This window comes from Diorhabda carinulata, chromosome 6 (assembly GCF_026250575.1).
Source record: "Diorhabda carinulata isolate Delta chromosome 6, icDioCari1.1, whole genome shotgun sequence".
Taxonomy (NCBI): Eukaryota; Metazoa; Arthropoda; class Insecta; order Coleoptera; family Chrysomelidae; genus Diorhabda; species Diorhabda carinulata.
Window position 1 is genome coordinate 2,049,762 of NC_079465.1, and position 27,131 is coordinate 2,076,892.

General features: G+C 31.5%; 1 protein-coding gene across 6 annotated transcripts in view; it reads right to left on the minus strand.

The window, feature by feature from the left end:
• Window positions 1-27,131, minus strand: part of LOC130895141 (protein kinase C-binding protein NELL2-like) — a 66,032-nt gene that overhangs the window by 28,943 nt on the left and 9,958 nt on the right. For 5 of the 6 annotated variants that reach the window (XM_057802310.1, XM_057802309.1, XM_057802308.1 and 2 more), the window contains exon 2: window positions 3,012-3,188. In XM_057802310.1, the coding sequence (XP_057658293.1) occupies window positions 3,012-3,188 (177 nt within the window). Of the gene's footprint in view, window positions 1-3,011; window positions 3,189-22,246; window positions 22,323-27,131 lie in introns of those variants that run through there. The other variant, XM_057802311.1, reaches the window with a different exon arrangement.

Sequence of the window (27,131 nt, forward strand, 5' to 3'; positions counted from 1 at the left end):
TTTTTTTTAGTATTTATGCCTTTAAAATCGTTTTTTGTAAGTTTATAATATATATATAAGAAAATTTCGAAAAAAAATGTTGAAACCGGATCTGGAATATATGTTTCAAATTATATTTATATCAAATGCAAAATATTACGAAATTTACTCCGATTTTAAAGAAAAAACGTTGAAAAATTTCGTATTTCTAGGTATTTATGAAAGTTGAATGTAAATGGAAAAAACTCGGGACTTTTCTAGGTCACTCAGTATACGAATTATAAGTTTCTTTATATTTTATTCTGTTTACTTTTTCACACTGTATCATAATATATATTTTATAATTTATAAATATGGATAAAATGGATTAGAATATTAATAATAATTTCTGATTTTTAACAATTGTACTTACTGTATAATATGCTTATCCTTAACAGACAAAATTATTCAAAAATCACTATGAACGAGAAAACAACAATAAAATCACAAAATTGTTCGAAGAAATAACTTAAAACCGTAGACGGAAAGCTGAGGTGTATAAACATAACCTCGAAATACAAAATTTTAAACTTTTACTTTTAAACACAATATATGAATACCGAAATTTATTTATTATGTATTTCAAGTCGTACTAATCAATTTTATTTCACTGAATTTGCTTTATTATAAGAAAACACGAATCGAGAGACAAATTTTGTTGGGTTATAATTAGAATCAATTCCGAACGAGTACGACTTGAAAATCGTTGCAATACACACATTTAATAACGAATTGTTCATTATTATTACTATTAAAGATTCATTATTTTAAATTAAAAACATAAACGTGAATAATGAAAGTAGATTCGGAATAAATAATAGAGATTTGATTGAATTAGAAAATGTCACTTGTTAGGAACATTTTGGTCTGTCAGTTGGTAACAACAATCATGTGATACCGTCGCAAGATGTCAAATTGTTGAGAAATGTTTTAGTCGAAAAATCAAAAATGAATTTGAGTTTGGAATCAAATTAATTCGAAATAATTTCGTAAAAAAAAATGAATTAAATAATAGAAATAATACAAAATTGTTTCTACCACAATAACACAGAGTCTTTTAAGTTTTCACAGTCGAACAATAGGTGGCGTCAATGACATCTTTACATTGACGTGTCGAACAAAAGATGCGCGGATTACGTCACTTCAAGAAGCCATCGAAAAATTAAAAACAACCCTCGTAAAATCCGATCAAGTTTAGGTTGGAAGATATTAATAAAAATGATCTGTTGGCTAAGTTTTTGATAGATTTATTCGAAGAAAATGATTTTATGAAGAAAATAAATCATTCAACTATCGCAAATCACCCAGTAGTTCATTCCTACTTTATTCAAAAGAGCAATCGACTGTTTCTGTGTAATATATACAAAATTGATTCGTAACTTTCGAAAAAAGTCTATAAAATGAATACTTTTTGAATTCGATATCATTTAAAAATATGGCGGAAGCGGCCACAGCAGCCGCCCGTTATTTAAATATTTCAAATTTGGGTGGAATCTGTACGGAAAACTGGAATTATTTATAATTAATTTGGAAAGTCGTTTAACTAACTGGTTTTTCCAGAAAATAGATGAAACTTGGAGATCTATATAAAGGGTTTTCCAATAAGAGGTGTTATTTTGAACAGCGCGCTATTTCGGTAAATGTCACTTTTGAAGCTGTCATTTTTTGACATTTGACAAGTAGAAATGAACGCCATTAATGAAAATGCGTTCAACAACGCATTGAAATCATTAAAATTCACTATAATAATGGTGAAAGTTTGACAGAGACGGTTCGTAAAACTAAAACATTTTCGGGTCGACGTGAAGCACCTTCTCGGACTGCAATACACAAATTGGTGGAAAAATTTGAGCTGTTGGGACAAGTTAGTGACGTGTCACGTCGAAGTAGCCGATTGAGTATGATCGAGATTGGAAAATTGACAACAAACTTAGCAGAAACGTCATTTCGATGGACTGTTTGAAGGAAAAGTGTTTTGGGTAGATTTTCAAATCACGATAAACCAGATTTGTAAGAAGAATTGAAGAAACTAAAGAAATATTTAGAGGATTAACCTCGTTTTTGGCCGGGTTCCTATTGAGGATAATTGTTGACGAATCCCTACAAAAATCGACATTTTTGAAGCGTTAATTACAAAAGGACACGGTACTAGATCAAAAAATAGTTATAACCGACTGATATATCATGTGAATAAGGAATTTTCGAGTAAATTTAGAAATTACATGTCGAGTATTAACAGCCTAAAAGGTAATTCAAAACAATCGATTTTTTCTCCACCATTTTGTATGATATACCACGTTTTCTGACACTCAATCTTTTCCACGTTAAAATAAAATGAAAAATGTTTCCATTTTGTTTTGTTTAAGAATTCTAAATGAATGATTAATCTCGTCTAAATTATATTACATCTGGGGCATACCCTATCCACCGACAAAATCAATTTGGTAACGGAGAATCGTTTGAGTTTCCTCAAAATCCAACACGACACTTTGGCAAAGTAAATTATAATATGATGCCCTAAATAAAATGAAACCGTATCGATTTTAAGTTAATTTATGTTGTTTAGTGCTTAATTGGCACCTTTTGAAAGCATCGTAAAGTGCTTTAACAAGACATTGTGTACAATAAGCATTACAACCCTTTCAACTGGTTCTAAAGATAAAAAAAAAAACGTGTCGGGATATTTTTTCTAGATATTTAGAGGATTCACAAGTTTTTCCACATTTTATTTTATGATAAAACTTGTCATTTATAATAAAAAATAATTTGTCAGACACTTTATTTAAATATAAAAACTTTCGTTATCAATGGAGACTTTTCCAGCAATTATTTCGAACAGTTGACATTTGACAGTATTCCACTCGGTTCTTCATCGTGAATTTCCGTCCCACATACTCGCTTCGATCATAAATCTTAATCGGCGGAAATTGCAGTGGGGCAGGGCACTTAAGTGAAAACTTAATCAGATAAATGTTTCTGTTAATAAAAATTACCTTCTAATACATAGGCCAACCTTGTATGCGACGTGAAGGTGTTGATTACGTCAGGCGGGGCCGGGCTGTCAATTCTTTCCACTCCCAGCCAACTTTTACTGTATTCCCCCAATGCAACTAACAAGTCTATGGATTGATTCGGAATGTAAAACGGTTTAGACGGGTCAAATCCGGTTGCTGAAACAAAAATAAAAAGTTTTTTAATAATTTTGATCTCAGTTCAGATTAAGATTTGATGTTTATGTTATGGATGTCTCAGGTCTCCTTTTAGCTCCATACAAGCTGCCATCTTGTGGCCGGTTTTCGTATTTCCCAAGATTTGCTCAGAACCACGTTATTTCTATTGTTAACTACCATTCTATGAATGGAACAAACACGTCTAGCAGATAACAACATTTTTTAATCGATATTCGTGGATTTCTATCAAACTCATCTCAGTCTAATGTTTCCCAATATTAAATCCCATCTGATTGTTGTTGGTTCTGTATTCATTGACATACCGAAAGTTGCGTTTTTAGTGTTCCGTGTAGTGAAACTGACAGTTCCGTATTGCAAAACACTTTCGGGACGCTCCGAAGTGACTCTAGCCACTTCAATATTGACAGTTGACAGTTTCACTTCGATGATTTTGTATTAATTTTTCAATTTTCCGAAATTATTCGTCTAAATTAATGAATAACGATGAATGAATGAATATTTTCTGTTATTTTTATTATTAACTATCGTTCTAAGAATTGAACAAACACGTCTAGCAGATAACAACATTTTTTAATCGATATTCGTGGATTTCTATCAAACTCATCTCAGTCTAATGTTTCCCAATATTAAATCCCATCTGATTGTTGTTGGTTCTGTATTCATTGACATACCGAAAGTTGCGTTTTTAGTGTTCCGTGTAGTGAAACTGACAGTTCCGTATTGCAAAACACTTTCGGGACGCTCCGAAGTGACTCTAGCCACTTCAATATTGACAGTTGACAGTTTCACTTCGATGATTTTGTATTAATTTTTCAATTTTCCGAAATTATTTGTCTAAATTAATGAATAACGATGAATGAATGAATATTTTCTGTTATTTTTATTATTAACTATCGTTCTAAGAATTGAACAAACACGTCTAGCAGATAACAACATTTTTTAATCGATATTCGTGGATTTCTATCAAACTCATCTCAGTCTAATGTTTCCCAATATTAAATCCCATCTGATTGTTGTTCGTTCTGTATTCATTGACATACCGAAAGTTGCGTTTTTAGTGTTCCGTGTAGTGAAACTGACAGTTCCGTATTGCAAAACACTTTCGGGACGCTCCGAAGTGACTCTAGCCACTTCAATATTGACAGTTGACAGTTTCACTTCGATGATTTTGTATTAATTTTTCAATTTTCCGAAATTATTCGTCTAAATTAATGAATAACGATGAATGAATGAATATTTTCTGTTATTTTTATTATTAACTATCGTTCTAAGAATTGAACAAACACGTCTAGCAGATAACAACATTTTTTAATCGATATTCGTGGATTTCTATCAAACTCATCTCAGTCTAATGTTTCCCAATATTAAATCCCATCTGATTGTTGTTGGTTCTGTATTCATTGACATACCGAAAGTTGCGTTTTTAGTGTTCCGTGTAGTGAAACTGACAGTTCCGTATTGCAAAACACTTTCGGGACGCTCCGAAGTGACTCTAGCCACTTCAATATTGACAGTTGACAGTTTCACTTCGATGATTTTGTATTAATTTTTCAATTTTCCGAAATTATTTGTCTAAATTAATGAATAACGATGAATGAATGAATATTTTCTGTTATTTTTATTATTAACTATCGTTCTAAGAATTGAACAAACACGTCTAGCAGATAACAACATTTTTTAATCGATATTCGTGGATTTCTATCAAACTCATCTCAGTCTAATGTTTCCCAATATTAAATCCCATCTGATTGTTGTTCGTTCTGTATTCATTGACATACCGAAAGTTGCGTTTTTAGTGTTCCGTGTAGTGAAACTGACAGTTCCGTATTGCAAAACACTTTCGGGACGCTCCGGAGTGACTCTAGCCACTTCAATATTGACAGTTGACAGTTTCACTTCGATGATTTTGTATTAATTTTTCAATTTTCCGAAATTATTCGTCTAAATTAATGAATAACGATGAATGAATGAATATTTTCTGTTATTTTTATTATTAACTATCGTTCTAAGAATTGAACAAACACGTCTAGCAGATAACAACATTTTTTAATCGATATTCGTGGATTTCTATCAAACTCATCTCAGTCTAATGTTTCCCAATATTAAATCCCATCTGATTGTTGTTCGTTCTGTATTCATTGACATACCGAAAGTTGCGTTTTTAGTGTTCCGTGTAGTGAAACTGACAGTTCCGTATTGCAAAACACTTTCGGGACGCTCCGGAGTGACTCTAGCCACTTCAATATTGACAGTTGACAGTTTCACTTCGATGATTTTGTATTAATTTTTCAATTTTCTGAAATTATTCGTCTAAATTAATGAATAACGATGAATGAATGAATATTTTCTGTTATTTTTATTATTAACTATCGTTCTAAGAATTGAACAAACACGTCTAGCAGATAACAACATTTTTTAATCGATATTCGTGGATTTCTATCAAACTCATCTCAGTCTAATGTTTCCCAATATTAAATCCCATCTGATTGTTGTTCGTTCTGTATTCATTGACATACCGAAAGTTGCGTTTTTAGTGTTCCGTGTAGTGAAACTGACAGTTCCGTATTTCAAAACACTTTCGGGACGCTCCGGAGTGACTCTAGCCACTTCAATGTTGACAGTTGACAGTTTCACTTCGATGATTTTGTATTAATTTTTCAATTTTCCGAAATTATTCGTCTAAATTAATGAATAACGATGAATGAATGAATATTTTCTGTTATTTTTATTATTAACTATCGTTCTAAGAATTGAACAAACACGTCTAGCAGATAACAACATTTTTTAATCGATATTCGTGGATTTCTATCAAACTCATCTCAGTCTAATGTTTCCCAATATTAAATCCCATCTGATTGTTGTTCGTTCTGTATTCATTGACATACCGAAAGTTGCGTTTTTAGTGTTCCGTGTAGTGAAACTGACAGTTCCGTATTGCAAAACACTTTCGGGACGCTCCGGAGTGACTCTAGCCACTTCAATATTGACAGTTGACAGTTTCACTTCGATGATTTTGTATTAATTTTTCAATTTTCTGAAATTATTCGTCTAAATTAATGAATAACGATGAATGAATGAATATTTTCTGTTATTTTTATTATTAACTATCGTTCTAAGAATTGAACAAACACGTCTAGCAGATAACAACATTTTTTAATCGATATTCGTGGATTTCTATCAAACTCATCTCAGTCTAATGTTTCCCAATATTAAATCCCATCTGATTGTTGTTCGTTCTGTATTCATTGACATACCGAAAGTTGCGTTTTTAGTGTTCCGTGTAGTGAAACTGACAGTTCCGTATTTCAAAACACTTTCGGGACGCTCCGGAGTGACTCTAGCCACTTCAATGTTGACAGTTGACAGTTTCACTTCGATGATTTTGTATTAATTTTTCAATTTTCCGAAATTATTCGTCTAAATTAATGAATAACGATGAATGAATGAATATTTTCTGTTATTTTTATTATTAACTATCGTTCTAAGAATTGAACAAACACGTCTAGCAGATAACAACATTTTTTAATCGATATTCGTGGATTTCTATCAAACTCATCTCAGTCTAATGTTTCCCAATATTAAATCCCATCTGATTGTTGTTCGTTCTGTATTCATTGACATACCGAAAGTTGCGTTTTTAGTGTTCCGTGTAGTGAAACTGACAGTTCCGTATTGCAAAACACTTTCGGGACGCACTGGAGTGACTCTAGCCACTTCAATGTTGACAGTTGACAGTTTCACTTCGATGATTTTGTATTAATTTTTCAATTTTCTGAAATTATTCGTCTAAATTAATGAATAACGATGAATGAATGAATATTTTCTGTTATTTTTATTATTAACTATCGTTCTAAGAATTGAACAAACACGTCTAGCAGATAACAACATTTTTTAATCGATATTCGTGGATTTCTATCAAACTCATCTCAGTCTAATGTTTCCCAATATTAAATCCCATCTGATTGTTGTTCGTTCTGTATTCATTGACATACCGAAAGTTGCGTTTTTAGTGTTCCGTGTAGTGAAACTGACAGTTCCGTATTGCAAAACACTTTCGGGACGCTCCGGAGTGACTCTAGCCACTTCAATATTGACAGTTGACAGTTTCACTTCGATGATTTTGTATTAATTTTTCAATTTTCTGAAATTATTTGTCTAAATTAATGAATGATGAAGGAAAAGAAACAAATTATATATTGTTCAATAAATAAAATGTTTGTTATTCTCTATTATTTATTTTCTTTCCTCGGTGTAATTGAAAAAGTTTTGGATCTTTGTTAGATAGTAACAATTTTCAGAATCAAAGTAGAATTTTCAGTCCTTGGCATACAAATTTTTGGAAAATCTTCAACCACCGAAACATTTTATCAGAAAATAAACCGAGAGGGCTAAATCTGGCGTATAGGGCGCATGAGGTAGCAATTCAAACGGCCTTTTTTGCTTGATTACTTGTGTATGTGTAGACACTCAACGAATTCCGTCAATAAACCAAAAAATTCAGCTCAGAAACAAACCAGTTAGTTCATTCATTTACCTACCACTAGTTTAACGGTAACGTTGATGAAAAGTTTGTATAATTATAGAAGAATGGTTTCCTTAACAAATAAAGATGAAGATGATCAGTAAAGATACTTTACACTCGAGTAGAATCACATATTTTATGTGCGTTTCTATAAATTTGATATATAAAAGTTGTATTTCAAGTTTTATAATATGCAAAACTAATTTTATAAAACCATATGGTTCAGATTTAGTTAGAGCGGTTTAGATTTGAAAAATGCGGAATTCATATCATTTGTTCTATTCTGTTTACGAGTTTTGAGTTGTTTGGAAATTAATTTCGATCGTATGGGCCGCACCGCCAGACGATTTCTAATAGATTCGCCAAGGACACGTGGCTATAATTAAATTTGGGTTTTTTTAGTACGAAGAACCGTATTTTTGTTATCTAATGATTTTTATTCGCTAAAACAACAACTACTTTTTCGTTTCCGAGCTTTTTTTGTTATTTTAAACAAAAAGATTTTTCGTTTTTGCAGCTGGTTCGTCAACCTTTTTGAAATCGATTTTAGCGACTGTTTTAATTTTGTATTAATGGTTTCTTCATTTGAAACTCGTAAAATCTACGACATTTATTAACGTTATGATGTTGATTTTATATCGGCATTGATTGAAACATCTTATAGTTGTTTATTTTATTGTGAATTATTCAAGCGAATTGTATGACAGCCGTTAAGTGTCACAATATTGAAACGAATAAAATCAAGTTTAAATATCAATGAAATGATTGGGATCCAACTGTAACAGATTAGAAACAATCCCGTTAATGATATTTTCAAGAAATTAACTTTATCTGGCGGTACGAAACGCTTGATTCGGTACGAGTTTTCCAGTCTAATCGCGAGTCTCTTTCACAGAATGTGGTTCAACTAAAACTGGAGATTTCTCTGCAATTCGAAGTGATTTAAACGTTCTTTATTCCACTAGTAACTTAACAAGATTTGTAGCTTTTATTTCTCTTCGCTTTGTCCAAATACTGATTCTCAGACGCAGTTCGTACTCGACGTTTCGGCTAATTTGTGCGGTAGATTCGGCCAATTTTGATAGATCTTTCCTAATGAATTTAAATGAAGATTTGGTGTCTTCGGAACGTCATATCTCAATTGCAATATCAAAAAAAAAACGCTGTATCGTTCAACTAAAATATTGTTAAAGATGGCCGAAATTGACTATAACTTTGTTATTTTACTTGAAACACCTTGTATATTAATACATTTTTGGATAGTACGTGAAATTTTAGTATAACTTTGTGTAAAAACTTTTTTCGAAAAATGCATACTTTTTGAGTTATTAATTTTTTTGTAAAAAATTTGACAGTTGCAGACCCTTATAAATTATTTTTTTACGATGATACCTTTAAAGATATGAAAACGGTTTCTATGCGGTTGCTTTAAGCAAGGTTAGACGTATTTGAATATATATTTAAAAACTTTTTATTTTATACAGGGTGTGTATGAAAAGTGTTCAAAGTTTAACTTCATAAATATTGAATTTCTTCATTTTTTTAAATAGAACCACCCGGTTTTTTCTATTTCAATGCATTCAGGGGTAAAAAATAAGGTAAATTCATGTATAATTTCCTATACCTAAACCTTACCGTTATCCAGATATTAAAAGTTTTCCGTAAATTTTTAGAAATGCAGGTATGGTGTAAATTTCCAAATTTACCACGTTATATCTCAGAAACAGTGGCTCGTAGGGAAAAAATATTAATACGTTTTTTGTAGATAATTTTATGATCTACAATTTTAGTATACTTTTGTCTAAAAACTTTTTTCGAAAAATGCATACTTTTTGAGTTATTAATTTTTTTTGTAAAAAATTTAACCCTTATAAACTATTTTTTTACGAAGATACCCTAAAATATATGAAATTGGTTTCTATTCGGTCGCTTTTAGCAAGGTCACACGTATTTGAATATATGTTGAAACACTTTTCATTTTATACAGGGTGTGTATAAAAAGTGTTCAAAGTTTAACTTCATAAATATTGAATTTCTTCATTTTTTTAAATGGAACCACCCGGTTTTTTCTATTTTAATGCATTCGGGGATGAAAAATAAGGTAAATTCATGTACACTTTCCTATACCTAAACTTTAACGTTATCCAAATATTAAATGTTTTCTTTAAATTTTTATAAAATTCACGCAAATTTACATAATCATTAAACATTTAATATCTGGATAACGGTAAGGTTAAAGTATAGGAAACTTACATGAATTTGCTTTATTTTTTACCTCTAAATGCATTAAAATAGAAAAAACCGGGTGGTTCCATTTAAAAAAATGAAGAAATTCAATATTTATGAAGTTAAACTTTGAACACTTTTTATACACACCCTGTATAAAATAAAGAATTTTTAAATATAGATTCAAATACGTCTTACCTTGTTTAAAGTAACCGAATAGAAATCATTTTCATATCTTTAAGGGTATCTTGGTAAAAAAATAATTTATAAGGGTGTGCAACGGTCAAATTTTTTACAAAAAAATTAATAACTCAAAAAGTATACATTTTTATAAAAAAGTTTTTAGACAAAATTATACTAAAATTTTGCGTAGATTTCAAAAATGTATTAATATACAAGGTGTTTTATGTAAAATAACAAAGTTCTAGTCAATTTCCGGTAGAACCAGAAGTCAAAAATATTTCAGTTAAAAAGATCGTATCCGAAAACCCAAACGTAGAAATTTTCATGATTTTACTATAAATATTCTGCCATATACAGATAGTTTTAATTCGTCTTGGGACACCCTGTATATACCTAGATGCCACGACTGCTTTAAACATGTTTGAATTGACGTGTGTGTACGTGTAAACCGGGCATTACATAAAACACGCCCTCTATATTTAGTTTCCGTCATGAATTATTAGAAATAATTTAACGAGAATAAAATTTTTTATGGAGCTAGTCCGATACTGTGTAAAAGTGATTGATGTTCAAGGGTATGAATAATGCCTGGAACTTTCGGCATCGCAAGAAACAACAATAGGCAGCGCGCAATTTCGGCACAATTTCGGCGAAGTTATTATTGCTTAGCATAATGGCGCACCGACGATTATTTTAAAGCGGCGCTGTACCATTAAGCGATTGTGGAAAGTAATTGATTATTTAGTATGCATTTGGGGCATAGTTTTGCACCCTCTACGCCGGATTTCAATAGGGGAGTCGGAAGATTTACGGATTCCCTTCTAAATAAAGGAATGTTAATGATTACTAAACTAAGTTGCGGAATTTATTTATTAAAAAAATCGTGGGATGCGAGTTGTTTAAAAATATAACCAACTTTTTTTATACAAAATCCAAAAACGGATTTAGAAACGGGCAAATGATAACGGACGAATGCGAAGCGAATTTCAATCGATGTTTTCTGGTACAACAAACCATTTTGGACGCCAACTACGAAATTCATCTTGTAACGCAGCGCGACCACGATTTAATTCGGAATACCGGTTGCTTCAGATCGTATTTCATCGCCAAAAGTCAAAGCGAGTTAATACAAGTCCATTACAGTGTTGCCACATCTCAAAACTTCACTGGGAACCTTTGTATCTTCATCCGAAAATCCCTAATCGATTTGCTCAATAACCTTGACGAAAACTCTTCAAAAGTGAGATAGAAAATGATTAAAAACAAGTGCTTCAGATCGTATTTCATCGCCAAAAGTCAAAGCGAGTTAATACAAGTCCATTACAGTGTTGCCACATCTCAAAACTTCACTGGGAACCTTTGTATCTTCATCCGAAAATCCCTAATCGATTTGCTCAATAACCTTGACGAAAACTCTTCGAAAGTGAGATAGAAAATGATTAAAAACAAGTACTTCAGATCGTATTTCATCGCCAAAAGTCAAAGCGAGTTAATACAAGTCCATTACAGTGTTGCTACATCTTAAAACTTCACTTGGAACCTTTGTATTTCCATCCGAAAATCCCTAATCGATTTGCTCAATAACCTTGACGAAAACTCTTCGAAAGTGAGATAGAAAATGATTGAATGCAAGTGAAGTAAACAAAGAGGCATATAAAAGTATAATAAACAAAGTAGATAAAGAAATTGAAACACTAAAAAAGAAAATTAAAAAATAATTTGAAGAGGAGGTTTTCAGAAACAAAATCAAAACGAAGGGAGGAATACAAAGAAGGAAAATCCATTATATTATAGGACACAAATAGAGCTGGGAAACTATAACCAGAGTAGATCCGCGGAACGTATCAACCTCTATCTACATTCTTTCGAAGGATAAACTCCAGAGCACTACACCTGGGAGGTGCGTAAGACATAGAAGACGAAGACCTCCGGTAATCGGAACCATCCCATATTATAGACTTTTTGAATGAAGTGGGATTGAAGGATCAGCTGTAATCACATGGTCATGCAGAATTGGGCTGCAGTGTATACGAAAACCCCCATACATAGGACACAAATCAAATACCTAAAGAGCGAAAAGAAAATGAAAAGATCGATGATCTAACCCGTGAAAACTACTCAAAAATACGATTTTTTTAACTTCGAATTGTAGTTTTTGAATGAATTCAATCAGATCGTCATATTATATCACCCTCATTCATAACACACCCTCAGTTCCAAAGTATATACGCGACCCCCGTTTGTAGCTTTCAGCCGAAGTCTTGAAAATGCAACGTCGGCAGACATACATCCACCAAAGTAGAGCATAGAACTTACAACAAATAATAGGAATCTATAGTGGAATACGGCCAGGGCTTACTTGATATTGATTTCCGCCGCATTTTGAAGACCGCCCCGAGGAGTTTAAGCGGCATTATGAAATAGCGATTAGATTCATTACAACAAAATATTTCTTTCGTTTCGAATTTATTTTTCATTATTTTCCACGTATAAATAACGATTTTTGTACCTTACAGATTAATAGTTTGACCATTTTGAGTGATTTTATAACTAAATAAAACATTATCGAAGTTTTAACTCAACTATATTTCATTTGAACCGGTAGAGTTGATCAAAACGTTGTATCATATCATTCAAGTACAAAATCTACTAAAACTCTACAGAATTGTCGTTTATTTTGATTTTTATCTAATTTGGGCTACAATTTTCTCAAAAAAATCCCAACTCTTGCTTTTCAACGTTACCTAACCTCACTATCGGGTTTACCAAAGTAAATATTTTGGTCTTCAGATGTCCATTGAGGTGACAGAGCTTCGACAAGATTTCTACAGAAGATCTTCTTTGGTTTAAGTTTCCCTGGACAGGGTTTGTCTGTCTCAGCTCCTGCTCAAACTCAGAATTTTTGGTTCTACACCCGTAAAACTCGTATTGAAGTTTTGTCTACTGTTTAAAATCAATCCGTACACCATTCAAAAGCATTTCTATCAATTTTTTATATGCTATTTCGATACAAAAAGATAATTTGAAAATATATTCGAGTAATATGGAGAATTATCTCTACGGGGGTCATAAGAAAATATGGGATTTTCTCAGGAATAGTAAAAAAGCTAATACAGTACATACGGACCGCAAAAATCACTATGGGAAAACGGGAGAGGCATTTTAGAGATTTCTACGATTCAACAGTTTGATTTTGTTGTAATACAGGCCACAATTTTCTCAATAAAACCCCAACTCTTGCTTTTCAACGTAACCTAACCTCACTATCGGGTTTATCAATAAATATTTTGGTCTTCAGATGTCCATTGAGGTATCAGAGCTTCTACAAGATTTCTATAAAAGATCTTCTTCAGTTTAAGAGTCTTTGTCTGCCTCAGCTCCTGCTCAAACTCAGAATTTTTGGTTCTACACCCGTAAAACTCGTATTGAAGTTTTGTCTACTGTTTAAAATCAATCCGTACACCATTTAATAACATTTCTATTAATTTTTTGTATGCTATTTCGATACAAAAATATAATTTGGAAAAATATTCGAGTAATATGGAGAATTATCTCTACGGGGGTCATAAGAAAATATGGGATTTGATCAGGTATAAAAAAAAGCTAATACAGTACATACAGACCGCAAAATTCAATATGGGAAAACGGGAGAAGTATTTTAGAGATCAAAATACAACAAATTGTGACTAAAATGAAAAAACAGATCTGCCATAGATGCCAAATTACGGAAAAAACTATAGACTTCAATAAGACACCTTAAATATGCTTCATCGATCCCACCGAAGCGTTTGATACGGTACGATTCAACTCAATTGAAGAAAAGGAAGATTCGCCCCGACGATCTTGTTCAGCATCATAATGGATAAGCTGGAAGAGGACAATGGATGGGATGACGCAGGGATCATCACAGAAGATGAGTTTGAACGAATAGCGAAAGCTTTTAACATGCAAATATCCCTGAAGAAACCCAAATATCTAGGACCGAACCTAACAAGTAATAGAAACCTAAATAATGAAGTGGGTGGTGAAACCACAAAAGAATCGATGAAATAAGGGAGATATTTGACATCTAGGATGTAGGGAGATGGTCGAGAAATCGGTGAAAGGCATGGAGACACCACGTGGACGGAATATCAGATGACCGGTTGGTAAAGATCGCGATGGAAGAAAACCGGATACGTACATCATCCCAGATGCATTTTGGTCAGTATTTAAGGACGGTTTTTCTTTGATTCTGGATTTTTCTATATCCTATTCACTTTTTCCATTAAAATTATGGATTTTTCTGTTCAATTTGTTTCGTTAAATTAATTTTGTACTAACTACCCTTTTATAGTGACACATTATGATATAAAACTCGTGTTTACGAGTTGACATTTCTCAAAGTACAACGACTTGGTCAATATTCAATTAATTATACTTGGAAGGGATGAAATAAACGGACGGGGTGGATTTTTAGACGTTATTCATTCATTTTATTCATATATGTTTGTTAATTTTCTTAAAAGTTTCCGGTAGGAAATAAAAAGACGCAAATTGAAAATTTTCGACTGATTAGAAGTATTTTAAAACCTCGAAACGCTCTGAATTGTTTTTAAGATAAAAATCTGATCCGCTGAGCTTTGCCTGTGCCTAAAGTCTCGATATTACCTAACCCAAATTCTTTTTATGCAGCTTTCGCCCACCTATTTTTAAAATTTAAAATGTCCCCGCCCCATATTTATTATTTTCCACTCTATATTTCACATGTCAACTCCGTTGACTCGCCATATTTCGCGACGCGTTCGAATACATTGACGTTTTCTATGACGTCAAACAACTGTCACGATCCGCTCGTGAAAAATGGACTATAGGCCAGTCATTGGAATATAACAACTGGCCTATTATGGAAGAATCGTAAATTAAAAGTCAATTATAAATTCAACAACACATGTTTGAAAATATTATAATAGTGCATAGTATATTTATATTTAGTAAACTGTAAAATTAGGCCGTGTACGAAAGATTATTTTATTTTCGGTTTTTGTTTTAACTATTAAACAAATTTACGATAATTATTAAAGCAGTTTACCCGTTAATACGTCAGCAAAATCAATTTTCAAAATAGAATATTATTTATAACCTAATCCTAATTCGATGAAAAGTGAATGGTTAATAAATATAAAGTTTTGCAAGAAAAAAATACGGTAAATATTATTATTAAACGGGTAGTGATAAATTTAAACCTGTTTCTAAATACCCTCGATTCCTAACGTTCAAAAGATAATTTTTTGTATCAAATATCGTACAACACCAACATCTGACTCGTCCGGAATCGGTAGACATTTGAAGTTCATCATACCGTGACGTAACTTCTGTCGACGTCGATTCTTCTCCGATAAATATCTCTGCTAGTCTGGATGGCGTCCGTCCAGATTAGTCTTTCTAGTCACTTGGGCGCCCCAGAATCGGCGTACGCCGAATTGCGACAACTTTTTTGAACTCGACTTCGCTCGTACGGCCACCGCGGGCACGTTTGCAGCGGCTGATTCGTCGGACCCAATTTTCCATGACATTTCGGCCGAAACGGCCGCTATTTCGCCTCCAATGTTGGAGGAATTGACTGATTTTTATCATTTGCTATGGACGTTTCAACGGCAGCGATATTTTCGACACTTCGACCAAATTTTTCACTAAACTTGTCTACTAGGTCGAAAATTACGACCGAAAATCGGAGTTAACGCTCTGGTGTACTTCACCATGTTGAATAGGTTATGTCTATCGAATAAATTGACAGTGACAGTTCGACGTTGAGTGAAGAGGTGCGTTCACAAACTAAATTCGAAACTGTCAAGTCCCTATCGGAAAACCCCGTATATAAAAGTTCAAATTGAATAATTACAAGCATAAATCGGATATTGTGTGTTGTAGAAAAGTTTTGAATCAAACAAAATTCGTTCATATAAGTAAAATCATTTTAATACTACCAGACTCAACAAAGAAAACATTTAATAAGACCAGGTACTTCTAGAACCGTCCTCGTATTAATATTTAGGCCTCCTACTAGAATTCTACCTCAAAAAGAATCCTTCTTACAAGCCAATAGAATGTGGAGTGCCCCAAGGCTCAGTACTGGGCCCTATTTCGTTTATTATCTTATCTAAAAAAACAGTTTCCAAAAAACTGAAGTTATCCACCTCCTTAACAGTTTATTAGGTACTTATTGAGTCGCATCTTCGATATGTCATTCCTTTGTGGAGAGTGGTGCGACTCAATTTGAGCGAATCTTCAAACTACGAAAGATAACTGCAGAAATTTCATTAAAACTTCTGAATCTTCCTTCCTTATTTATCTTTGAATCCTTTTGCCTAATTCTCCAATTTCAAAAATCCACGTTCAGAATTAGTTGAGGCTCAATATTTTACAATGCGAAAAAATGCACAATCATTCGCCAAGTTCGTTCAGATAAAGCTTAAACACGAAATTGGTGTGATTTTCAACAACTGTTGAGTAGTATGGTACAAAAATACAAAAACGGCCGTTTTTTTCGATTGAAATAATAATGTCCCTGTGAAAAATGAAACATAATTCCGATTTCGTAGATTTTCACAGTTTCTTATGAAATTTATGTAAAATTGATCCGTTATACAAACAATTAGAACCGGTACAAACCAGTTCTTGTCTTTATTTCGATACATTCGGTCACGAACGTTCGCCATAGTTTTTATAGGTTATCGACCGAACGGCAGGGGTTTTAAGAGGGTGTAAAATACTCATTAAAATGCGTTTTTATACCCCTTAATATTTCAAATTGATTAGCAATTGGTATGTACTTTACAAACACTTGACGCAAAACCAAAAAGGAAAACACAAAACTCTATTTTTGGAAAATATTTTACCACCAAGCCGTTTTTTTTTCTAGTCTGGGAACAAAAAATAATCCGAGGGGACTAAATCTGGCGAACTAAACTGATGAAACAACACTTCAATGAAAATTATCTCAAAAAAAAACCGACGCAATAACCTTGTCCGCAGATGGAACGGTCTTTGCTTTCTTTGAACCCGGTCCTCCCTCTTCAGTCCATTGTTTCGATTATTCTTTTGTTTCCGGTGCAACGCGGCATCCATCTTGCACACGTTCACTATTGACGGCTGTCAAACTTCAAACTTGTGTACTTTCTAATCCAACGGGTTTTTTTCAAGCAGCTAGCGCCATCTCTAGGTCAGTTCGTACACAATAATTATCGAATTGGTAAAATGTCAAAACGGATAGTTCAACGATAAAAAATAGAAGATGAATCACTATTTTTTTAAAACATATATTTTTCAAAGTGACATTAATTAGCTCTAGTTTGAGTTTTAACAAATTTTGATTTCCTGTAGTAATAAAATGATATTTACGTAATCTGTTTTTGATTACACGTTTGATGTAGATAAGAACCAGACGATATAGTACTAATAAAACTAAAATATTTGTATCTTTGATGTTATACAACCAGATTTGTATATTCTGTGTATACGTAGAATACATTAATCAGAATTAAGAATTATATTTTATTTTTATATATATAAATATTGAGGATTGTGCCGCGATTTAACTAAATTTGACTAAATTAGGCCAAAATTAATCGAAAATGAAGAATTAATTTTTTCGATATCTCGCTTCGTATTCGAGATATGGATACTTAAAGTTATAATCGAATGTTAGTTCAAAATTTGCTTTATATACAACAGATGGCGTTCAATATTTCGTTTCAAATGAATATTTTATCACTTCAAATTCAATATGAATCTTGTAATTCAATAAACTAAAGATTTTTTATTTAATTTTTATATTATTTATCTTGAAACACTAAAATTATATTAAAAAAAATAGATTTTTATAAAAAAATTAGATATTTTTGATAAATTTCATCACTCTGTGATGAATATAACTTAACAAACGATAAATACATGAATAATTTGATGATTTTCATAAAGAATTGGGGGCGAGGGGGCGAAGCCCCCTCATAATGAAAAAATAATATTAAAATAAAACTAAAATAATCCTCACGCGAAGAAAAATGTTTTTAGACAATTTTGGTTGTGAAAAATTTACTATTTTTGAACTTTTTACACTCAAAGTGCACCACGAGAAAGTTAGGTTAGGTTAGGTTAGGTTATATACAAATATTAAATAAAAATAAATATCTCGAAAACGAAGCGAAATATCGAAAAATTTCATTCTTCATTTTCGATTTATTTTGGCTTAATTGAGCGAAATATGTTGAATCACTTCGCCACGGAAATCGTACCCTCCCCAATTTATCGAATTTTGAACTAACATATTTGATTATAACTTTAAGTATCGATATCTCGAAAATGAAGCGAGATATCGAAAAATTTCATTCTTCATTTTCGATTTATTTTGGCTTAATTGAGCGAAATATGTTGAATCACTTCGCCACGGAAATCGTACTCTCCCCAATTGATCGAATTTTGAATTAACGTTTGATTATAACTTTAAGTATCGATATCTCGAAAACGAAGCGGGATATCGAAAAATTTCATTCTTCATTTTCGATTTATTTTGGCTTAATTGAGCGAAATATGTTGAATCACTTCGCCACGGAAATCGTACCCTCCCCAATTGATCGAATTTTGAATTAACGTTTGATTATAACTTTAAGTATCGATATCTCGAAAACGAAGCGGGATATCGAAAAATTTCATTCTTCATTTTCGATTTATTTTGGCTTAATTGAGCGAAATATGTTGAATCACTTCGCCACGGAAATCGTACTCTCCCCAATTGATCGAATTTTGAATTAACGTTTGATTATAACTTTAAGTATCGATATCTCGAAAACGAAGCGAGATATCGAAAAATTTCATTCTTCATTTTCGATTTATTTTGGCTTAATTGAGCGAAATATGTTGAATCACTTCGCCACGGAAATCGTACTCTCCCCAATTGATCGAATTTTGAATTAACGTTTGATTATAACTTTAAGTATCGATATCTCGAAAACGAAGCGGGATATCGAAAAATTTCATTCTTCATTTTCGATTTATTTTGGCTTAATTGAGCGAAATATGTTGAATCACTTCGCCACGGAAATCGTACTCTCCCCAATTGATCGAATTTTGAATTAACGTTTGATTATAACTTTAAGTATCGATATCTCGAAAACGAAGCGGGATATCGAAAAATTTCATTCTTCATTTTCGATTTATTTTGGCTTAATTGAGCGAAATATGTTGAATCACTTCGCCACGGAAATCGTACTCTCCCCAATTGATCGAATTTTGAATTAACGTTTGATTATAACTTTAAGTATCGATATCTCGAAAACGAAGCGGGATATCGAAAAATTTCATTCTTCATTTTCGATTTATTTTGGCTTAATTGAGCGAAATATGTTGAATCACTTCGCCACGGAAATCGTACTCTCCCCAATTGATCGAATTTTGAATTAACGTTTGATTATAACTTTAAGTATCGATATCTCGAAAACGAAGCGAGATATCGAAAAATTTCATTCTTCATTTTCGATTTATTTTGGCTTAATTGAGCGAAATATGTTGAATCACTTCGCCACGGAAATCGTACTCTCCCCAATTGATCGAATTTTGAATTAACGTTTGATTATAACTTTAAGTATCGATATCTCGAAAACGAAGCGGGATATCGAAAAATTTCATTCTTCATTTTCGATTTATTTTGGCTTAATTGAGCGAAATATGTTGAATCACTTCGCCACGGAAATCGTACTCTCCCCAATTTATCGAATTTTGAACTAACATTCGATTATAACTTCAAGAATCGATATCTCGAAAACGAAGCGAGATATCGGAAAATGTTATTCCTCATTTTCGACTTATTTTGAGTCGATTTACAAAACGGAATAGTCAAATTTAGGCGCCACGGAAATCGTACTCGTACCGATACGAAAAACCATCCAAGTGTGTCAAAAAATCTCCGTGGAAAACAAGTAAATGAAGTTGGGGCTTCAGTAGCAAAATTTTATATATTTTTTTTCTAAATCGAACCACTAGGATTGTACCGAACAACTCGTTTCGATTTTCGGTGATGAAGAGCCATCTCTAGTCAGGTTTTCGCACTGTTATTTTTGACTTGAAGAATTTCAATCGTCGTGCTTCGAAATACGTCAAAATTCTTGTTTACTGTACGAAAAAATCGGGGTCGACGTTTTTCTATACGTGAAGAAAAAGTTGCTGCTCCGACAGACAATTGGTTCGAAAGATCTTAATGGAGAATAATTTGATAAACAACAAATTCAAAACTTGGGGATTCGTGGACGTAACTATCGATGCCCATTCTTATATTATATTTTCCTCAAATGTTTCTCGAGATATCTCGTTGTTAAAACTTCTCCATGTCCGATTGTAGTGATTCGATTTTTAAATATTACGATTCTTCCACAAGGAAAATTTATTGTCAGACAGTGCGTCTCCAACACCGACGCATTTTACCACTTGTTTTATAGCAGTCAGACGACGACGTCGTCGTCGAGTCATATTTATTATAGTTAAAAATAGACCCAAAGTCGTTTATCTAACAAAAACTGAATCGAAACCCATGTTCCAACTCGAAATTTCTCTAAATTGCATCAGATTGAAACTACTCTTATTCAATTTATTATATTTCGATCTGACAATAATCACTAATTTGTGAAATGTCGTTCATACACTCATTTTTAAGAAAAAAACCACCATTATCAGTTCGAATAATGTTAAGGATAATCGCCAGGATATTGGAGGAACCCATTTCGAGTCTTGGTTCAAAGAAAATGTGCAAATAGTGTGTTAAATACGCCTCGTATCATTAAACACAAATTTTTACTATCTAAATGAGTCTCTTCTAGTACAAGATTTATATTTCGAAAAGCATTATACGAAGAAGCAACTCAAAAACTGCAACAAATTCATCATTGAGTTTAATTTTACTGAATTTATATTCGCTCGTTGTATTAAGTACGGCTCTGTACAATTTTTAATGATGGATTCCTTATTTACGATTATCGTTTTATAAAGTAAGATTCAATTTGTTGTTTTTGATGTTTTTTGCCTCACTAGGTGGCGCCAAAATTACTAGAATAATTCGTTTCTAAGGTAATTTCCTTAAGCTAGTAATAACTGGATGATTCCTCGGATAATTATTATCCTACAGGAAGAATTTTCAATAAAATTATATCCAAAACTTAAATAGATGAAAATTTTCTTTAGATTTACATTAGATACTGATTAGTTAGCAAGTTTCGAGACATTTTGAACGCTTGGTTCTTTGGACTAACCTAACCTCTAACCGATTGACAATACAGAGGTTATTCACCGCAAAAATGATGGACTGTATTTCATCAATATGCCTGATATATTTTCGTTATAATTAAATTAACCAGTTGCTAACGTTAAGTTTTAAAAATCGTGGATTAATCGATGTTTTGATATTGATATAAACATTAAAATAAAACTTTCTAGTACACGTTGATAGAACCCAAACAATATAAAATTAGATTTCTTTGAAGTCGATTTCGAGGTAATAGAATCATTTTGTGGTATTACGTACAATTAAATTATTTGTTTTGGAATAGATTTGGTTTTCCGTTATTTGGTGTTTGGAAATATTGTCAAAATATTTCCCTTTGATTGGATTTCATTTTTATTGGAAGCGTTTGCGTCGATTGTGACGTTTATTAGTCTTAAGTTTGTTTATTTGGGATCTATAATACTCTGAAAACACTATTAAATTACTTATTTATTATATCCATCTTTGAATTCCTTTGAACGAGTTGTTTGCTTACAAATCGGTCCAATGTAAAGTTTCGACTTCACCTGTATATTCATTTTAAATTATTACGATATATATTTTCTTTTAAACCTTCTCTTAAATAATGAAAAAAAAAATAAAAAAGAGAAATTTCATCATCAACCATCGATATACACTTTTTTTTTAATTTATTGACACTTCCCAAATGTCATTATATATCTACTTCGAAACCATTCATTATATCAATAGTGATCGGCAATGAAATATTACGAGATGTTGACAGATATAAAGTACAAGCTGTTTAAAAAGTTTTAAATAAGTTTCCGAGTAACTAAAATTATCCCTAACCGTACTTACATATTAAATATGCTTCTCTGACGGTGATACCAAAAAAGGGTTGTATATAAACACAAACAACTTAACGGCAAACATTGAATAATGGCCTTATGAGTAATAAACACAGAATGCACTTAACCTTCAATTTATAATGTAACTCGAGATGTTGCCATTGACACCAAAGTTATTTCAATTAATAGACATTAAAATTTTAAATCAATATTTATCACATAAAACTTTTTCTAAATATTTCAACATTTATAATCGTTTTATTATAATTACTACAATAATAATAATAGAAATAGTTAAAACATATTGTTTTTAAAATAAAATAAACGAATTTAGTTTTAAAAAATGATATAAGTATCCTAAATCACCATATTATTTTTTAAATCTGGCAACGTTGTGCAAATATAATAGAATAGTTGCTATATGATTTATGTCAAAATTTGTAACTACCACTAGATTGTTATTGAAGATGGTATTATCATTCCCAACTAATAGATGGCGTAACGAGCAATTCGAATCGAAGAAATTTATTATAATTGATTTTCCGTAAAATTTTGTATATATTAATAGTATTATCAAAAAATTCTAATCTAAATCATATTATATGATATTGTAAATCAATGTTACTTGATACTATTTTTATATTATTACGTTAACATAACCCTAGAATTTTGTGGTGTATTTATGACTCATTCACAACTTAAGTTTGCATCCACAAAAACCAACTGAAAATCCAATGCAGACTATCCACTTTTACGTAATAATACCGTGTCAACTTCCCCAATAATATCCGTCCTTTTGCGGAAATTTAAGCCATTGCGACTAAGGAGTACGTCAACTGCACTGAAAAGAACTAATTTAATAACGAGATCAATATTATAATAGCAACGTTTCGAAATATAAATACAAAATTCATAATCCATTTGAAATATTTTTGTTCCCATCGAGTTTGTAATTTCGTAGGAATCGGATCAGAATTAAGGATCAGTAATTAAATACTAATTTCGTTATTCATATTTGTTTTTCGATTTTTATTTTAATCGATGCACATATCTCTGAATCAGGACGACAATACAATAATTAAAATTCCTATGTAAATAATTTCGTAAGCGAATGACTTATATAATATTATCTAGTGCAGTTGTCAGTAGCCTTGATAAAATATATCACGTTTACCTCGTATGTGCCGACACCCTCTATTTACTGCTCTCACTTCCACGAAAGCAGCTGTTGGGAAATGGCCTCTGTCCAAATTTATTTAACAGATCATTTCACTTCGTGTGAGACGCTCAATTACATCTTTTGGCCCCATCGAAAATCATTGACAAACGATGAAAAACCATTCAATCATTTCGGTTTTATTTCAATAAAATGGCGGACTCGCTGGTAGTACGTGATAATAAAAGTTGAAATATGATTATTGTAGATTTAGTATTGTTTATTTTAAACTCAACATTGTTGGATTTTTTAAAAAAGGTACCACTGAATTTTATCAGGATCCCATAAATATTCGTACTCATTAATAAGTTACTTTAGTTACTTTAGTGAAGTTGTACAGCGTTGCCAGATATTTGTACTTCAACACTGAATAAACGTCTGAAATCACTGAATATATATCCTAAATTATATTGTACCTCAATCTATAGATTGAGGTACTTTTCTTTTCAGACAACGCTTGTTATACTACGACTAACCTAACCTAACATTTTGAATTGTAATTTTCGAGATGAAACTTTTCGATTTTAAATATGAAATGTGTTATTATTATTTATTTTATGATATTTCTAGTATATAAGCGAAATTATTATAATCTTTTTGCTGAATTTTAATTTTATTGAAGATTATGAAATTACTTGAAGCGTTTTATTAATGGCGGGTGTAAATGACCTTAAATTATAAATAACAGAACAAGAAATATTTTGAAAAATAAAGAGAAAACACAAATTTATAATAAAATATAGAATCGGTTTTAAAAAACTAATTTTTTCTTTTCGATAATTTTATTTTACCACTATTTCAAGAGTTGACACTTATATTAATAGGTTGCGCTATGTTATTGACATAATCTGTCAAAATTTCAAGTGAATCTGACAGTTATATTTGTCTCAAAACTGGTATAAACAGTATAAACCAAGGAAAATGTTTTAAAGTTGTTTGTTATGGAAAGCTACACTGGAAAAGTGAGTTTACGTTTTTGACGTTTGACGTTTGACGACATTAATAGCGCGTACAAGCACAGTACAATTTGAACTACATTTGACATTTGACGTGATTGACATTTTAGTGGCTGGGATCATTCATACAGAATAAAATATCAATGGAATAAAGTAATTGATACTATATATGAAAAAAGAGTCACATAAATGTCAATTTCGACCACACACCACTATATACGTAGATCCGATTTTATATTTATTCGAGCTAAATAATAAATTTGAGCGGGAAATTCGAATATTACGTCCCTTGTTATTTTTCACGCATTAAATAGATGATGCGACATTCGATGAGGATTATTCGAAATCGCATTGATGCAAATATGCGCAAATTTTAATAGACGACAATATCGATGTCTCATACGCAAATTAAAAAGGTCAATTTAATCTTTATTTATTTGACATTTAATATTCGAAACCAATTTTATCGTTTATCGATAGTTTTTACTGCTGTTACTGTCTAGAAATATCTTATATACGGTCGTACCAAAATAAAAGAATGTCCCCATGTTCTAACAATTTTTTCTTTATATAAATCATCGTTTCCTGTTTTTTGTTTTATTTAAATTCGTTAAACAAGTTTCATAAAACGTCTATCGGGAAGAAAAGCAATCATTGAAAGTTTAAAACAGTAATAATTCAAGTTATTCCACCATAATACACTCATTTACAAGGCATTGCTTGCTATCAATCAATTATCAAACTCAATCCCATAGATTACCACCATCAAAACTGATTAAGTTACTCTCGAGCTACTCCGTACTACACCAATAAGCTTTTTAGTGAAAAGTTTTGATTTTGTTGGTTATCTTGGATTAAGGATAACGATAAAAAAGAACATCTCTATCTATTTTATAAGTTTAAACGAATATTTTGTATCAATTCACTAATATTTATCGGAATTTTAATCCCCTGGAAAAAAAATTGTGTACGTTCTCGTTTTATGCGTTGATGATAGATCACTTATGTCTAGATTTCAGAATTAGTATTCAAGGTCGTTCATTTTTCAGCACACGTATGCTGGTATTTTCATGAAAATTTAAACTAAGGTAGGTCATTATGAGGTTTATCAAAGGAAAGCTGCAAGAAAAAATTGGATTACAGCCAAGTAATAAACCGGCTGATGATCATTTTCTGTTTACCGTGTGATTTTATTATAGTCAAATTATATTTCCATGATCGTGATTATGTTGTTATTAGGCAATAGATTAAGAAATTAATTCATTTTTATATACTAACACATTTGTCTACTCTAATCAAATAAAATATTGTATTAAAAATGCACAAATCATAGTTAAACCTCTATACAATACAAGTATCTATGAAAGTTATATTAATTAAATAAAAAAAATGATTATAGTCATACTTTCATTGTTAATGATTCACGATATATGAAAACTTCAATATTTTAATTCATCATTATCTAATTTCAATTACAAAATCATTTTTTAGAAACATAAAATTGATGTTATTAAATATATCAAAGAATCATAGAATTAATTGACAGCTGAACCTCTATACATTATATGTATCTATGATATTTATATTGATTAAATTAAAAAAAGGATTATAATCATCCTTTCATTGTTAATAATTTACGATATACGAATAATTAATACAATATTATCTAATTGGAATTGAAAAATCACTTTTTAGAAACAACATACAAGAAAACATACAACTAATGATTAATTTTATCTATTAAAAATACACAATTGACAGCTAAACCTCTATACATTACATTTGTCTATGATATTTATATTAATTAAATGGAAAAGGGATTATATTCATCCTTCAAAATAAGATTTGGTAATTTATTAGACGATATTTCATTACTTTAATTCGTCATTATCCAATTTAAGTCACAAAATAGAAACTTTACATGATAATATCTAATAGGTTGTTGAAACACGGAACGCGTATGTTCTTTGGAAATTAAACCCGTTGTCAAACACGAATCACGTACATAATTTTGCTCTGTTTAAATGAAAAACGATTTTTTTAATCAATGTATTATGTATACGTGTCGACTCAAAAATAAATTTGTTTCGATGTCAACCTCTGCAATAATTGAAACATTCCAAGTATTCCTTTGGACGCGAACAATCTTGATTACTTAATATTTTAATCTTCTTGGTCTTTTCAACAATTCCATTAAAACTTTAATTAGTTTTCGGAGGCTCTGCGCCTAATGCTCTATTTTAATTGAAATGCCCGATGTTTATTTCCAAAAAGGAATTTTACTTGAAACATAGTTCTATTTTTTTCGAAAAACGTAGATAAAATTAATTATAAAATAGAAGATATATTTTTACGAGGGTTATCGCAAAATATAAATTTTCGAATCAATCTATCTGATACAAAATGTTAGGTGAGGTTAACCTCAATGTTACGAGGGTTGTATAAAAGTTTCCGACAACAAGTCGAGAAATTTTCATTGAAATTTCAACCATTTTTGCAAATTGCAAGTAATTTTCGATGGTATGGTTGTTTATTTTGATTTTTGAGAAGGATTTAGCATAGGGTTTCTATGATGCTCGAATCAGAGTTACGTTTAGATCGGTACTTTCTAGATTTTACTAAGAGGAGCGTTGTCGTATGCTTTTGTTGAGTCAACGAACGGCAAATGGGTTTTTCTACTTGTTACCATTTTTTTCTCAATCAACTGTTGTGAAAATAACGTG